The following is a 17,203-nucleotide window of genomic DNA, read 5'->3' as shown; positions in this document are numbered from 1 at the left end:
TATGTCGAATACTACAGACTATAGCACAGATCCTTTGGAACTTTCATTGAGAAGTTTTAGGCACCCATTGCCTACCTCTGTTTAAGTTTCCTAGTGTTAATCATTGCAGAGAATCGGCTGGGAATTAGGATTAGAGCTTTTGCTGTTGTTTTGAATAAACAATACTTACGTAGACTTTCTGCTGTAGCAGTAATTCTCTCGTATTTTTATTTCCTGGGCAGCTTGATTTAGTTTTCAAAGTTTGGTTTTCAGTTTTGCTGCAGATAAGATTCCATGCAGGGGAAGCCTTAGAAGTGAAGCTGACTGTGTCATGTTGATAAGATTTGTTTCGGTGCGTTCGAAGAAAGGAGCGTCGTGATGAAATGTTTATCACTTTGTTCCATGTTACAGGAAAAAAAATTGAAGAAATGAGAATCCCAAGCTGTAGTGTTTGTATTCTTTTAGTGTTTGTTTGCTTTTATTTGTGTTTCGTTGATCAGAACTCTGGGGAATAAGAATTCAGCCTGCAGAATGCATATTGCTGTATTGGAAACCACAGTTATTGTTTTATATTTCTTTTATCTTACAGAATGATACCTTTGCTGATTTTGATTCCATGACAGATCGCCTTTTAGATGAAATTATACAGTATATACAGATTTATAATCTAACCCTTTCAAAAATCAGGTAATATCCGTTCTATACTATCTATAGAAATAAACTTAATAGTAGAGTCCTGTGTTGTCTCGAACTGTGATGCTCGGAAGTGGCCACAAAAGAGAAAGGAAAGAGAACTTCATGGCCGGGGAGGAACAGGGAAAAGGAGGAGAGAGAGAAATAAAACCCAAGTAAGCAAGCTGACTTGATCCTGGTGGTAGTGGCTATGGCACAGAGTGGGTCATGCATTGCGTTTCAGGATCTGCTGCCCTGTACTGCCTTAGAGATCCTGCAGGATGGTGCTCTGTAGTAAAACATAATTTTCTGAGCATGTAGAAGGAAGCCATCAAAGTGCTATTCCTAGACAAGGTGAGCTTTTTGACTGATTTTAGTCCCTTCACCAAGTATGTATGGCATATTGTCTAGATTGTCATTCCTATAGGAAAGTTCAGCCTAACCTGCAGCATTAAAGGGCAGCCGCGTAAGAAAAATATTTCATCTTACTTTTTATTTTTTTTATTGTTCCATCTACTAGAAAGCGTGTTCTACATCTTAATGTAGAGTGCAGTATATGCATTCCTCTTCCCTTTTTCAATTATTCTCAGGGAATACCTGTTCCATTTATATTCTCAACATAGAGCGCACTGTTGGTAGACTTCATTACTAACTCAGCTGTGTTGCTGGAGTTGACTTTTTGATAGATGAGAGGAGCAAGTCAAAGTCTGACTTCACCCATTTGTTTAGACATTGTCTTATAATGCATCTGTAGTGCTTTTTGATTCATTTGTGACTGTTAGTTATCCTACAAATTTCTGTGCAGTCATGTGTTTGGTAAAACTTATCCAGCTACAGCTACAGAATATATCTATCGTGTTTAAGTGTAATCTCATGTTTCTAACAAGTAGTTGTATTCTGAGATTTGATATGGCTAATTTTGTTGGATGTGATTAAAAGAGCCCCAAACATTACGTGATTATGTGTGTGTCAGTACTGGGGAGTTCTGTACCTGCCGCTATCTCTCTTATCCTGTGGTCAGATGGACATACCCACCCAGTTACCTTCCCATAATGCATATCTGAGAATTGAAGTCTCTTTTGGTTTGTATATATTTTTTTCAGGTTTGTTTATTGCCTGTCACTTGAATGACAAAAAAGAAATAACATTTGTTATTGTTGTTTCCTTCACAAGATTTCCACTTCTCTTTGCCTGTCACAAAAAGCAGAAGTCTCCATCCATCAACTTTTGTTTTTCTTATGAGGAAGTTATGCCTATCAGCAAATCCTGCAGCTGTTTCCTTGTAGCTGTAGGAGAGATCTTTCAGAAAGCTGCGCTTACATGCACGCTCTTGAAGGGATGTTCCAGAATGCCCAGGAAAACACTCTTCAGAAAGCCTCTGTTTTAATAGCCAACACATTCCTACCTCATTTTGACTGTCCCAGTATAGAGAAAGTGCACTTTGTTGTAGCTGGTCACGCTCTCCCCAGTGATGTGAGATCTCTTCCTAAAATCTATCTGTGTACTAAGTTCTCTGTACAAGGAGTGCTGAATTAAATTAGAAATCAGTCTCCAGACCAATAATGATTTCATAAGGCAAAAGGGACCGGGCAGCACCATGTCTCAGAAGAATCTCCCTTGTCCCTCTTCTACATTCAAAATCTTGTTATGGGCGAAAGAAAATATTCTTTATATGCACAAAAAGTTCTATATAACAAAACACTTCTAGTGTCTGTGTGTTGGACTCTCCTTCCAGCACATCTGAGTCTTAAGATTGGTGGTTTACATCTTCCTTCAGCGGAATGGAGAGGAAAGGGTTACTGCAGGACATCAGCATCCGTGGGCTTCATGCTGGGGCCTTGGTCTTGAGTCTCCTATTTTTCAGCTGTATTTTTGCCCACATGTTCTTTCTTTTCATTGTTTCCCAGTTATTTAGTTTTTCTGTTACCCTTAAGACTGTTTTTATTTCCTAACTTACGCTTCTGCAGTGCGCATTAGTTGACTGCTGGGGACTTGAGGCATATATCTGTCTGCACTCCATCACACCACATTTTATTCTGGTGATGCACGTTTCAATTCCCACAGAACAAGTACGTGTTGTTGTTAGAAACTGCAGTGAAACTAAAGCAGCTTTAGGCCTGACTTGTTCCCATACTGCTAGACAATTGTTGTCACAGCTAAAATAAACTCAGATTAGCTCAGGCCAAGACAAGTCAAGAGAAATTATGAGATTCTACACCATCCAGTCAGTGCAAAGCATCGTGCCTTCAAGGAATACCAAAATTGTACTCAGTGTGCTACATTCTTGTACTGAGATATGAAAAGGCACTCCCTGTGCCATCAGAACCCAGAGCCATACTGTATTGTCAACTTAGTGAGTATCTGGTAAAAGCTCATACCTGTTATTACATCAGTACATCATCCAATATATGCATTACTTTTCTTTGAACAAAATTGTACACATAATGTGACCAGGAAGCTTGAACTAGAAGTTTCATTCAAATCAGAAGCAAATTTTCACCTTTTTTCATGCTAGGCACGCATTAAAATGTCTATTCTCTATTCAGACTCTGGGCTTTGTCTCGTCCTGTCAGCTATCTCTCGTGGTGTTTAGGGAATGAGTATAAGCAGAGGGCATACAACAGAAGGTACCCCATTGTGGGTATACCATTTGGCACTTCAGAAAGTTCCGAAGCTTGAAACTGTTTCAGCATCTTTTTAATGATGGCTTTTGATGGACGTTTTTTCCTTTTGTGAATTTTCATACTTAGACACAATCTTTCGTTTGTTAATACAGGATAGAGAGGTTTTACTGTGCATAGTTCTCCAGTACGATCTCAGTTTGGAAACTTGGGGTATAAAGCAAACATAAATACTACAGTGTGATTATTTAACTTTAGCAAAATCTTGTCTTCTAAAGACAATAATGTTGCCACCTGCTGTACAGAAATGCATCAGTATTGCACAGACGACTTTTTTTCCATTTACCATCTTTACCATATCCCCTGTAACTTGGTGCCTAAGGTAGCGTGATTCCTGCCCCTCTGCAGGGGTCTGCAATCCTAACTACGTTATAACTAGAATTGCTTTATTTTGTGGTTTCCCTGCTAAAGAAATGCTTTGTACAGATTTGCAGGTATGACAGGAGGCAACTCAGATCAACTAATAATTATTCTTAGAGCTACATCAAGTCCTCAGTTTAATTTGATTAACCAGGCAGACGACTAAGCATAATGTTCTCCTGGTAGACAGGTATATCTTCAGTTGCCTACGTCAACCTGATAATCGCTTCTTTTGGTCAAACTGCCAAGCAGATCTGAGATGTCACTTCTACTTTAAAATGTTCAGATTCAGTTAAGTAATGTTTTTCCCATTTATGGGTGTCCAATTATGAAATCCCCCAACAAGTTGATTCAGTATGTATATACTACGCTGAATGCCATCACATGTTGAAGTTGTGATTTATTCAGATATGCACATGTCAAAATATTTTCCAAATACTTGGTGCTAGGGAAATACACCCAGCAATGATCTTCGATTTGAGTGGGAGGATAGTTTGTTTTCACCAGCTTTCAAAAACAATTTGTGCAATAATTGGAGAGAACATTTTTAATGAATCTGCGTAGCTCGGGAGATAGAGCCCAAAATAAAGGCTGGGAATGTGTTAGTTATTTTTTTTCCTGTGCCCCTTCAGCATTTTATGGCAGCAGTTTTATTTTTTTTCTCTATGAAAGAATAAAAAAAATGATGACCATCAAATTGTGTTTTTATTTTTAAACAGCTTTATTGGCCATTCACTGGGTAATTTAATAATCCGTTCCGTGCTCACAAGACCTCGATTTAAATATTACCTCAACAAACTTCATACCTTCTTGTCTCTGTCTGGACCACATCTCGGTACTCTCTACAACAGCAGTGCTCTTGTGAATACAGGTAAGATATTATTATTGATAGCCTGAGATCAGGGGAGGCCTTCACAAAAACTGTGTCTGTTTCTTTCCAAAATCTAATGGTAGCTCACCATTATCTGGTAGAACTCCACCAGAAACAGATTGCAAATAAACTCTAGAAAATCTTTTTAGGTAACATACAATTTTGAAACAAATTGAGGGTGAAAAGCTGTTTCTGAGTTTACCACTTGCCTTGAAGGGCACAAAACCAAAGTAACACTTATTTTCATGATACATAAATAGACTCATTAAACTGTTAAGAATAGGCTCTAAATCATGAAGAAAATGTATTTATTTAATGCCAGCTCAGTTATTGTGTGTTTCATACACAAGTTAAGAGAAAAAAACTTTCTACTCACATACATTGGGCTTAAAAAACATTGATAGGAATTGTTGGCCGGCTGGAGTTAATGTTGGAGAGTATCAAAGCAGAGCAGACCCTTCAGGATTTGGAAAATACCATGATAATAACAAGTAATGGCGTTGTAATCTAAAGTACTGCATCATATGTTTATAGCACAGGCCTTCAGGGAATCACTATCAAAAATTAACTATTTCCCTGAGGGCTGAATCATCACATAGAAGCCAGGTAGCCAATGGGCTTTGCTCATTGTCTAATAAAGAGGGTATAAAATCATAGAAATGTAATATGATTATTTTTGCCCCTGAAAATTCTGCTTTCTTTTTTATATCTCCTAATTATTTTTTATTATTTCCATTGTTTTATGAAGTTCTTTTCAGAAAGCTGAGAATGCCTGTTGATTACTGCTACATATTTCAACATCGCGATGTTCTGATATTGTTGTTGTTAAAATAGGGTTTGAATATTGCCTTATGGCTAACATTGATACGTTGTCACTTTTTATAAGTATACTTATTTTTGTGAGAGCATATGCGTTAGCGGACATAATGGTCTCTGTGCTTTATTATACGTGTAGACAGGAAAGAAAATGATGAAAAATTTGAAGTGTCTTTGGGTGTGAAAATACCAAAATGAAAAATAAAACAGCAACATCTGAGGGGCTAAACATATAAGTGCTACATTATCTTACATATGTCTAATTACTTTTCATGTATTGTTTTGCATTATATTCATCTTATGCCTTACCATATAGGACTGTGGTTTATGCAGAAATGGAAGAAGTCTGGGTCTCTGTTGCAGTTGACGTGTCGAGACCACTCGGATCCACGACAAACATTCTTATACAAGCTTAGTAAAAAAGCAGGTAAGCTTTGCTAAGATCTATTATGTTTTAAAGACCGTTATGTTTATATGTGAATAAAAAACCTAAAAAATATGTTTCCAACAGGCTCCTTTTTTCAGTTTATTTAAGTTATATTGGGTTTAGTACCATATTCTCCAAGCAAGTAAACAGTAACTTGTCCTTTTTTTTTCCTAGAGATGGAACAATACTTTGAGACTTTCCTTTTTAACTAATGAGCCTAAGTTCTAACTGCAACCACTATACTATGTATGTCAACTTCCTCTTGAGCTACTGCAGTGTGATGAGTCAAGTACAGCTATGCTTATTTAATATTACCTGTTTATCTTTGTGCTTATTATGTAAATATTACATTCTGCTTTAAAGTTTCTGTCAACTGATCTTTTATTTCCTCACTGGGGCAGACAGAGAAAATAAAACCTCATTTTGATAAAGGAAGGAGAAGTTGTTCTTAGCATGATAACCAACCTCCACCCCAAAATTAGATTATCTGTGATGTATCATGAATATAATTTTCTCTGGTTTGCGTATCCTTACGTCACATGTTGGCCAAGGGTCAGTTTGGGCTATGAAATAATATGCAAGTCTGAGGTTAGTTTCCATTAAGCATCATAAGGTTTATTGAGGATTCATCTGAGAGGTGTTTTTACACGTGTATCGCCAAACAGTTGTGGAGCCCATAATGCTCGTGTTTTGTGGAAAATCTGGGTGTGTTTCTCTGGCAAAAGGTTTGTAGGTTGTCACAGCTGAAATCTGGTTGAGAAATTTGGGCAGGAAAAGAGTGAAAGAAAAGCGTCTGTGATGTTTGTATCCAAAACTTGTATGACAAGAAACAGGAAAGAATAAAATAATAAATATATTATGAATAAATTCCCCCCATCCGTGTCATGCAGCTCTTCCTATGTACAGCATCAGTCTGTCTGACATTATTTGTTATATGAACAGTCACATAGGACTTGTTCTTGTCAAGTTCTTTGAGTTTTCTGCATCCGTTTTCCTTCAATGTAAAAATCTTTTGGTGGGATTTGCTATTCGTGCATTGTAATTCATTCATTTTACAGCAGTGAACGGTAACTATCCTGTAAGTAATGAAGTGAAACTGGATACATGGTTCATAGTCAAGCAGGTGCTTATTATCACTAGTTGTGGTCTGATGTTTTTATTTAAAGATAGCTGATGCACGCTTGTTTGTTAATCGCCACAGAACGTGAGTAAATGGGTTCAAACCACATCTGTGTCATGTTATGCCGACTGAATATCAGGATGTGCTGGAATAGTGATTCATCTAAGTGACAGAACTTCACGTTACAAAGTTGTTGTTATTACTATTTATTGTTAGGTCCTTAAAGTAAAAAGAAATGCATGTGCCTAAGCCAAGTTTCCTTGTTAGAAAAGAAAGAACTACCTTAACATGTTAACTTGTTAATCACTTTTAACAACATTAAAGATCCTACTTTTACATTATCTTCAACAATTCTGAAAACTTGTGTCTTAGGCTTACACGTTTCATACACATAGGAATGTACAATAGATTTTCCTTCTGGACATGACCATTCAAATTGATATTAAGTTAAAGCTATTTTATCTCTTACAATTACCATAACCAGTAATTGCTGATAAGATATAAAATCTGACCTTATCTGCTCATAAAAACCAAGAAGTGGTAGGATAACTCTAAATGAAGAGAGTTTGAGATCAGGCTAATTCCTGAATACAAAGTTGCCTTAAGCACCGATCACTTTATGTTGGAGTACCATTTCTAGCAGCTTTAACCAGAAGAAAACTTAGTTTTCTGATGTTACTTATTCATATTGATATATTTTACAATTATGTTCTTTGTCAACGATCTCCTTTCAGTTTGCTTGTCATGCCTTCAGGAGCCACTGTCTGTTTGGTAGTTTCTGGGGTCTCGCAAGTGATGGTTGATTTCATACTGCGACAAGGAATTGCAGCAGGTTGCCAGCTTTGATGACGCACAAGCTGTTCAATACAGAACCAATCGCAGCAGCACAGATGAAAAACCACATGAAACATCTGTTCTCTGCAAACAGAATTTCATGTTGCGGTATTGATTATGCAACCAAAAAATAGGTTGAATTATTTGAAATGAACTTTGTGAGATTTTTAGACACGCACACACACAAAAAAACAGATATTGTCATCTGCATTCTAATTGTGTGGCTCTTAGGCATTTGTACATCGGTGGAAATGAATACCTCTCGTAGCTGAATAAAACTGTAGTAATGCAGACCTGTTCTCCAAAGGATAACTGGCAATCAGTACTAATATTACTTGAAACCGGTGCACAAATGAATTGCTCAGTAAGCACCATGCTGTGATTCAATGAGAAGTTCAGGAATCTACATGGCTTCTAATTTTTGCTTCCATTTAATCTGCGGATTATGCTTGACTATTTTCTACAAGTGATAACTACATCTTCATTTTTACTTTCTCATGCCAAAAGGTAAAATTATCTAGCTTAGGAAATTCCAGATGTTTATCGCCATATCATCAGAACAATAATGAGAAGGGTTTGGTTTGGTTGGTTGCTTTTAAAAACCAAAACACGGAAGATTGAAGAAGGATGTGTATTTGATCACAGTATTCAAATGCAGAATTGTTTCCGGTTGGAGCACGCTGTAGTTTTGGCGTGAGGAAGTGGAAAGGCAGTAGCTCCAGTAAAAGAGAAGATGCCTTCAGGTGTAATGTGAGCACCGTCCCAGGCACTTCTCGAGCTTCTCTAATTCACTTGGTTAGTCTTAAAATATGCTCACATTTGCACTTTATTTTGGCTGAGAAACTCATTTGGAAGCAAATTTTTACATCATCCCTGTTTACTTCTGAACACAATGAGTGAGCTTTAGCAGTCAGTGCGTATTTCATCCACGGGATCAGACGGAGCTGGTCCAAAATAAACTCTCCTGGAATTGAGCATTATGATGGATGAGAGGTTCCTAATACTGACATGGTTTTTCTGCAGTTCTGTTCCTTTCATGCCACGGGGTTCAGAAATGTGAATTGCGTGGCTGTGATCTCTTCCAGGATATTTTTGTATTTACATAGCTAGGCTGAGGTTCATATGTTCTAGCACTTCTACAGGACTTCATTAGTAGAATTCTGATGTGCTCATTTATTGCACGATGCCTCCTCTTTATAAATAATGCATTTTCCTAATCTGTGAAAGGAGGAAAGGAATCTTGTTTGGGTTTCAGTTTATGCCCATGTCAGCGACAGGTAGAGGGGAGGCTTGCTGGAATTCAAGAAGCCTTTGGACAACGCTCAGAAATACAGTTTGCATCTTGAGTGGCCCTTTGTGGGGCCAGGAGTTGAACTCAGTGATCCTTGTGGGTTCCTTCCAACTTGGGATATTCTGTGATTCTATTAGATAAACCATGAGTAAGCATGGCTGACATGTCTTCCACCTTGAGATGTTTATTATGTAGAGGATGCCAGCTTTGGGTGTAATGTGCTTACTTAGTGCTGTGTGGCTTTGTGGAGGGAAAAAGCAATCTTTAGTAACTGTCAGGTGATAAAGTATTTCCTTTATTTTTTTCCTTGTAGGTCTTCATTACTTCAAAAACATTGTCTTAGTTGGATCTCTGCAGGATCGTTATGTTCCTTATCACTCTGCTCGCATTGAGATGTGTAAAACAGCTTTAAAGGATAAACAATCAGGTAATAAATGTCAAGTAAACAGAATACTCACCTGAAAGCTTATAGGTCTCAGATTCATCCCATCTCATTTTGAGGGCTTAACTGAGATGCCTCAGCTATGTCTGTAGACACCTTGGGCTCACTCTGTAGTAACACAGAGGGAAAAAGAAGAGCTGAATTATTTTCTAATTCTGTCCCATTCTATTACACGCAGTAGATGAGACTGAGACCCAGTTTACAGATTATAAACACGGCTGAAAGTTGGGTGGGATGAACGCAACCCCCTCTGTGTTACTGTGTGAACAGGGAGGGCAAATGGCTTTGATGTTATTGAGGATCCCAAGTGGTAGCTTCAAGCACATGGGCTCTAGTCGAGGCTTAATAATAGCAGTGAATGAAGATGCTCTTTTCCATTTTCAGTGGTGATTCGTTGTTGTATTTACTGTTGGGATATCCCCGCACAGTCATAGTCTACATAGTCGTAGAACTGTATTCCTGGTGACTCATGCAGAACCATTTTTGTTTTCCTCCACAGGACCAATTTATGCTGAAATGATCCAGAACCTCCTTCTGCCGGTTCTTCAGAACAAGGAGTGTAACTTGGTTCGTTACAACGTCATTAACGCGTTGCCCAACACGGCAGATTCTCTGATAGGGAGAGCGGCGCACATTGCTGTTCTCGATTCAGAAATCTTTCTAGAAAAATTCTTCCTCGTTGCTGCCCTGAAGTACTTTCAGTAGAGAAGAGCATCGTAAGAGACCTGGTTATTACCTCATTATTGACAGACGAATCAAATAATGTGTGATATTAAAGTATAGCTGCAGCTGTATTTTAAGAGATATTTATACTTTTTATATGGAAGATAATTTATATCATCCGCACTTAGGGCTTTTTAACATCAACTTTACTTTCTAGGTAATGTGGCCGTGCAATATTTTTTTATTTTGTTCTTTTTACTTTTCTATCACTTTTTCTTAATTTGGGGTACCTGATTCTTTGGAGATTAAAGCACAGTGTGTTCTCTCTTTGGTTTCTTATCGGCTCTTAAGACTACAGAAGTCAACATTGCTTGGCTCCATTTTACGGGAGGCTTTAGATGCCAGAACAAATTGGATTTCAAAGTTCTGCTGAGGCATTACACATGCAATCGCTGTATTTTAGCACTGTAGGAAGTTTAACTGGAAACAAAAACGAGCTGCTGAAATACTGTATATTTGGAAACAACTGCGTCTGTGAGTCTCGCAAAGACCGTTACCGAGTTGTCTGTTCGGACGTCACAGCATCTGAACAGTTTTCTACAGAGTCATTATCAGCATTAGTGAATCCGTTAGGCCTGTGGGAATATATTTTGTACCGATCTCAAAAACACGTTAGTTTACATATTCGATTTTATTACTGGAACTTTAGTTTTCAGAAGCGAATGGCAACTAAGGGTTTTTGAATGTGTCCTGGTGGCTGCCTTCAAACCATCGGGGTTTTGCAAACCGTATTCAAATTGCTCCTTACTCTGTCGGTTCCTCAGACGAACGCGGACTGTTTTACACAGACTTCCTTGTACGTACGTGAAAGACGTAAACGTTATAAACTTCTGCAATACTTTTATGAATTCATTCAGTTTTTAAATATTGTTCAAATGTTTTATTGACTACGAAGCGTTGTAAATAGGAATCGATGCGCCTTCAAACGGGACAACGTTGTACACGTCACCTGTTCAGTGATGCAGATAAAATGTTTTTGATATACAGGAATGTCAAAAGGTCTGTTGACTTTCTACTGGTGCTGAATAGCATTGAGTTGGGTTTCTCCTTCCTTCCCTTTTTCTCTGTTTCAAACAAGACTTCCCTGAAGGTGGGGGGCAAAGGGTTACGTGTGCGTTCACCAACTGTAAAGAACATCCCTGGAGAAACATAAATGCGTTGTATAATGCATGTTTATTTTTAGCATTGTGTTATTGCATCTGGTGTCAATAAAATGAACAAATGACTCTAATGGAAGCAATTAAAGGGACTGAAATCTTCTGCTAATTACCACATCCCGGGGAGGCATTTTTTTGGATATATTTAATAATTTTGTATTATTTGAAACGAATGTAGCAATAATAGTTTGTAACGAAGCCCTTTTACACTTTGTGTGCTTTGTTAATGCAGCCTCTGTATTAACACACATTCTTCTCTGCAGCTGACAGGTTTCAGATGAGCACCTGCACTCTGCCAGCAGAAAGATACCTTAAATACATTCCCATTCTAACAACGCCTCATTTTACTAATGTTTTCGATATTATGGCGGTGCTGCTGTGCTGTAAATGTCTCATTACGTGGCGATATCTCAGCTGTCTTTGCCTAACGGCGTTACAGTAGCTGACTGTAGGTAAGTTGTTAATACCAGAGCTTACCCCCTACTCACTGGGTGCTGTCAAGGTAAGGATGTGGGCACGATAAGTTCAACCTGGCATCAAACTGTGGGCTTTTTTCTTGCTGCTTCTGGGCGCTCCCCGTGTGTAGGCACGGCCGGATGCCCGCCATAAGCGCAGCGCTGCCTGTGGTAGTTGCGCACGCGTCGGGCGCATGCGCGGCAGCGCTTCCTGAGCTGGGACAGGGTGGCCATGGCGCTGCGGGTGATGGGGGCTGCGGCCAGTAAGGGGCGGGGGGAGCGGGGCGGGGGGGGGGTAAAGCTGCTACCGGGGGTGTGTGTGTGTGAGTGTGGAGCAGCCCCGTGCAGGAGCGGGGGGGGGGGGGATGGTAAAGCTTCTACCGGGTGTGTGTGTGTGTGAAGGGCCTGGAGCATCTCCCCTGTGAGGAGAGACTTAGGGAACTGGGTCTGTTCAGCCTTGAGAAAAGAAGGCTGAGAGGGGACTCGATCCAGGTGTATAAATATCTGAGGTGTGGGAGGCAAAGTGGCAAGGCCAGGCTCTTTTCAGTGGTACGTGGAGACAGGACAAGGGGAAACAGCCTGAAACTGGAGCATAGGAAGGATACACTGGTTTGGGGCATGCAGCAGGTTACTGTTTGGTAGGGGTGAGTGACAGCTGTGCTGTTGGAGGAGGCTGAGGTGAAGCCGTGGCTCTGCAGTGCTTGGAGCCCAGTGTGGCACAGGCAGGGTTTATTTTGGTGTCAGAAGTGAAGCCCCCCCATTCTTTGTATCCCAGGAGGCCTGTCAGCAAGGGAGCGCTGATCTGCCTTTATTTCTGGGGGTACTTCCCTTTGGGGAGGCAGAGGCTCTTTCTGACACACCAATAAAAAGCTGCTGGAAATGAGCCAAGCCCTGGAAACCTGCAGCCTTCCTGGGGGAGGTTCAGCCTTTCCCAGGGATACAGAATGTGTTCCTCTACATCATTACTATTCAGAGCCTAGAATGCAAGGCAGTCACAGCAGAGATAATTTGAAACAGTTTAAAATGCACTGTTGTTGATGCGAACGCAGTTATACAACTAACACGGTTTTGCGTGCATATGTTTCTAGAACCAAAAATAAGGATCTGTGCTAATTTCTTAGGTGTTCCTGAGTTGAGTTCTGAAGTTGAACACAGGAAGTTCCATACTAACATGCAGAAGAACTTCTTTATGGTGAGGGTGACAGAGCCCTGGAACAGGTTGTCCAGGGAGGCTGTGGAGTCTCCTCCTATGGAGACATTCAAGGCTGGTCTGGACACCCACCTGTGTGACCTACTGTGGGGTACCTGCTTTAGCAGGGGGGTCAGACTTGATTTGTTGAGGCCCCTTCCAGCTCCTGTAATTCTTTATTACTGGGAGGTTTCTTTTTCCTCCCCTCCACTCCCTGCTTTATGGAGTGAGGTGTTCATTATCATGGGCTGATGTGCAGGTGACACGTGTCCATTTGTTTGTAGGGTCCTCGTTGCCCCGCAGCTCACTGAGGTGCTATAAGTCCGAAGGAAGACCTGAGCCTGCTAAGCAGACACTTAAGAAGCCGAAGTTACCAGTGGGCCGATTTGATGAACCGGAGGAGTCCAGTGTAGAGAGGGAACCGCTGGAAAGTAAGTCATGCTGTATGGAATTGGAAGCTGTATTTTAAAGGCAAGATCTCTCTTCCTGGGGATGCTCAAATTAGCCTGGACGTCCCAACCTGGTGTCAGTCTTCCTGTGGGGCCTACTGTCTTGCAAAGGTGCCTTCCAGCATCAAGTGTTCCATGGTTCTGCCAAACGTAACTGCTACAGCAATACTGGTCAGTGCAGCTATAAATGTTGGTCCCAGCTGCTTTTTATGATTCAAGAAGCCTTTCCAGTTTCAGTCCACAAAAGACGTCCGATCCGTGCTGTATTTCGTGGTCACTCTTAGCTTTGTGTGCAGTGTTTTGAAGAGCAGCACCATGTGCTGAGCTTCCTGAGCCATCCAGCGGGGCCAGGGAGACCCAAAGAGCTCTGTGTGCTGTTGGTGCTGTGTTCCACTCACTTGGTGGGGATGGGCAGAGCTTATGGTACCAAATATATTGCTGCTGCCAGTCACAGAAACGTATGCTTTTAACAGACAGGAGAATGGAAGGCCTGATTCTTCCTTCTCTTTTAGTCATCTTTCTTTAACCAGTCAGATTTAACCTCGTTCACCGCTGTGCGCTGTTCTGTTCCTGCTTGTTTAGCAGTGGCGATAACCTGTGTTTGTGCATCTTGAGCAATGTAGGACAAACTCTGTCAGCGTAACGATGGATCGCTATGAATTTCTAGGTGACAGAGTGACTGCAGAATTACAGTGTCATCTCCAGCACTGCTGCTGGCAGCTTCACATTGTGACTCACTCTGAGCACTGACTCAGAGTTGGGCTTATTGTGTAAGCAGTTACTTAATTCTGCATTCCTTCCTATTCCCAAGGAATGCCATCAGTGCTTCGTTTAGAACAAACAATTATTATCTTTTGCTTTTTGCTTTGATTTTTTTGAGCAAAATGTGAGGTTTCTTTTGTGTTTTAATTTAGTTGTGCTTGGGTGTTGTTACATACGATGCTGGCAGTAGTTGGCTGGAGTGCTGCTGTTCCTCCTATCCTCAATGTTTATTATTCCCCAGGCTGTTTAGTCTGGGGAAAAGGAAGCTGAGGGGAGACCTTATCGTCCTCTTCATGTATCTGAAAGGTGCTTGCAGTGAGAGTGGGGCAGGTCTCTTCTCACTAGTGACAAGTGACAGGATGAGGGGAAATGGCCTCAAGTTGCACCAGGGCAAGTTTAGGTTGGTTATTAGGAAACACTTCTTTACAGGAACGGTAGTTAAGTACTGGAATAGGCTCCCCAGGGAGGTGGTTGAATCGCCGTCCCTGGATGTGTTTAAGAGCCGTTTGGATGTGGTGCTCAGGGATATGATTTAGTGTAGGGTTGTTAGAGTTAGGGTACTGGTTAGGCTGTGGTTGGACTTGATGATCTTCAAGGTCTTTTCCAACCTGGGTAATTCTATGATTCTATGATTAGGAAATAGGAAGGGTTCATGCAGCCATTTGAAATTCCCACTGTGGTGTAGCTATCAAAGAAAAAGCTTTTGAGCTTCTGTATCCACTGTCAGCACATCAGCAGTGCTTAGATATTAGGGTGATGCATTTGTGCTCCCCGTACTGCCGGAGGTGCTCAAGTGCTGATATTCCCTGTTGTGATCTTCATGCATTTTTAAACAGGCGGCCCAATAGCGTGAGGATGTTGATGGAGGAAAGGAGCGAAGCTACATGGTGTTAAGAGCAGATGGCGTAGCTGGGTTGGGTGTTGGGAGAGGAAGAAGCTCTGCTGGTGAGTTCTGCTCATCCCGCTCATACCCCACAGAGGAAGGCTATCCCTCTCCTCACAGGGAGTCGGCATGACTCAGCAGGCTTACGCTTCATTTTGGAAAGGCTGAAAGTCTGATGAGGATTTTATAGTGCCTCCTATGATAGTGGTCACAGTCACAGTATGGTTGGGGCTGGCAGGGTCCTCTGGGTCCATCTGACCCAACCATGGCTCTAGTAGGAACACCCCAAGCAGGGGGCCCAGGACCACGACCAGGTGGCTTTTGAAGATCTCCCAAGGAGGGAGAGCCCATAACTTCTCTGACTTATATATATATTCCTGATGTTGATGAACCTGGTTCAGTTTGTGTCTGCATTTGTCAGCACTGCATGCATTGTAATGAACTTTCCCTGTCTTTGTAGAATTCCCTGATGGAATCAATCCTGCTACAAAAGAGAGAGGTGGACCGAAGGGCCCTGAACCTACTCGTTTTGGAGACTGGGAGAGGAAGGGACGTTGTATAGACTTCTAATGTGTAACTGAATCCATATTGCTGATGATGTATTTCTAGCTCTTGAAGAGCATGTATAGAATAATCTGAGCTAGATCTGTTGGGAATGTTCTTGTTTCTATCAGGCTCGTGATGAATTCTCTGGGATGCTTTATGTAAATAAACATGATACTACAACTTGTGTTTTTTGAAGCTGTTACTTTGTGTGCACCTGATGATCAGTGCTATTTATACTAGGCAAGTATAAATGGAAGTAAAATGGATGTGAAAGTCCGTAGTTGGGATCTTGCTGAGATGTATAAAGGGCTTTTGTTTGCTATGTAAGTGAACACTTTATCTGTCTATCTATCTATAAAGGCCAGGTTGGTTGGGCCCTGGACAGCCTAATCTGGTGGCTCCCTGCCTGCACCCACTGAGCTCTCATTGAGAGCTGACCATGCCAACAAGGGAGTGCCTCACAAAGGCGGGCATCTTTTTTTCTTCTGCAAACTAAACATTCTCCTGCTAACCCATAGTGTAAATCCTGGTTGTCAGCAGGTCGGCACTCAGGAAACAGAGGGTACCTCTTTCACCTTAGGAAGCAGGCCTTTGTCCCCACCTCCCGGGTTGGTGCCAGTAACCACCAAGTGTTTGACTTACTTTGGGTAGGGCATGTGTCAGTAAGAGAGGCTGAATGCTCTGGGCAGCCTGGTCTGGTGGTTGGTGACCCTGCACATAGCAGGGGGTTGAAACTAGGTGATCTTTGAAGTCCTTTTCCACCCAGGCCATTCTATGATTCTATTTGTCTAACCCAATCAAGCTTTCAGTGCAGTAACCAACACACAATGACACTAAGGCACAAATGATCATTCCCGTTTTGTTTTCTTGCAGTGTCTGCAATTACAAAAGAAGCACTTCAGCACTTTTTCAGTGGTGTCTTCCTGCTTATTCCAAATGATAAATATTAGTGATTCACTGATGTAGCATTAGGGTAGAGCTATGTCTAGCCACTGAATTAACCACATAGGTATGCTTTTATCGAAAGTCCTGACTCATCTATTTTTGTAGCTCTTTTCGTTAGTATAACGGGCTGGAAAGCATCAGGGAGCTGTATCCATTTTTTGTTCTCATGCATTTCTATGAGACAGAATTGTTCTGCCCATGTAAGCAGAACCTTGTAATTCTGGAGGATGCTCGTTGCTCCGCTTTGTCTTTACTAAAAAAGCTGTACGCTGGTTCTTAGCAGGAGGTTTCCTTTGCAAACTCGTTTTGTTGACGTTCAGTACAGTAAAATTAAGAAGCCTCATTGTTGGAAGGACTTGCTCCGTAATTACTTTATTACAAAACAGATAAAGCTGCACGCCACAGTTAAGATGTTTGCTATATATTGCTGTGTTTGCCAAGTATCTCTTTCAGTGCTGACCTTACTAAGCTAAAATCATAGAATCATAGAATTACCCAGGTTGGAAAAGACCTTGAAGATCATCAAGTCCAACCGCAGCCTAACCATAGTACCCTAACTCTAAAAACCCTACACTAAATCATATCCCTGAGCACCACATTC

General features: G+C 41.0%; 2 protein-coding genes and 1 long non-coding RNA gene across 11 annotated transcripts in view; 2 read left to right on the top strand and 1 right to left on the bottom strand.

Moving 5' to 3' along the window:
- Positions 1-11,447, top strand: part of FAM135A (family with sequence similarity 135 member A) — a 66,616-nt gene extending 55,169 nt beyond the window's left edge. For all 5 annotated transcript variants that reach the window (XM_015859082.3, XM_015859078.3, XM_085541981.1 and 2 more), the window contains 5 exons: positions 569-666; positions 4,412-4,563; positions 5,696-5,806; positions 9,365-9,478; positions 9,993-11,447. In XM_015859082.3, coding sequence (XP_015714568.2) covers positions 569-666; positions 4,412-4,563; positions 5,696-5,806; positions 9,365-9,478; positions 9,993-10,198 — 681 coding nt within the window. In that variant the 3' untranslated portion in view covers positions 10,199-11,447. The remainder of the gene's footprint in view (positions 1-568; positions 667-4,411; positions 4,564-5,695; positions 5,807-9,364; positions 9,479-9,992) is intronic.
- On the bottom strand, positions 6,396-11,995 carry LOC107312054 (uncharacterized). Of its 4 annotated transcripts, none has more exons than XR_014944215.1 (3): positions 11,862-11,995; positions 9,510-9,601; positions 6,396-7,844 (listed from the first exon to the last, which is right to left on the bottom strand). It is a non-coding gene; the product is annotated as an uncharacterized LOC107312054 (long non-coding RNA). The 4 variants fall into 4 exon arrangements; XR_014944214.1 differs by having other exon boundaries at positions 11,851-11,990; XR_001554370.2 differs by having other exon boundaries at positions 6,396-9,601.
- SDHAF4 (succinate dehydrogenase complex assembly factor 4) lies at positions 11,955-15,837 on the top strand. Of its 2 annotated transcripts, none has more exons than XM_015859083.3 (3): positions 11,955-12,072; positions 13,302-13,448; positions 15,572-15,837. In XM_015859083.3, exons 1-3 carry the CDS (start codon positions 11,970-11,972, stop codon positions 15,679-15,681), a joined length of 360 nt encoding a protein of 119 aa, XP_015714569.2. In that variant the 5' UTR covers positions 11,955-11,969; the 3' UTR covers positions 15,682-15,837. The 2 variants fall into 2 exon arrangements, with proteins under 2 accessions (XP_015714569.2, XP_015714570.2); XM_015859084.3 differs by having other exon boundaries at positions 12,032-12,091.
- The last annotated feature ends 1,366 nt before the right edge of the window (positions 15,838-17,203 follow it).

The sequence above is a fragment of the Coturnix japonica genome, chromosome 3 (genome assembly GCF_054131305.1).
Source record: "Coturnix japonica strain WE chromosome 3, WE-NBRP24, whole genome shotgun sequence".
Taxonomy (NCBI): domain Eukaryota; kingdom Metazoa; phylum Chordata; class Aves; order Galliformes; family Phasianidae; genus Coturnix; species Coturnix japonica.
This window is presented reverse-complemented; position numbering and strand designations above follow the sequence as displayed.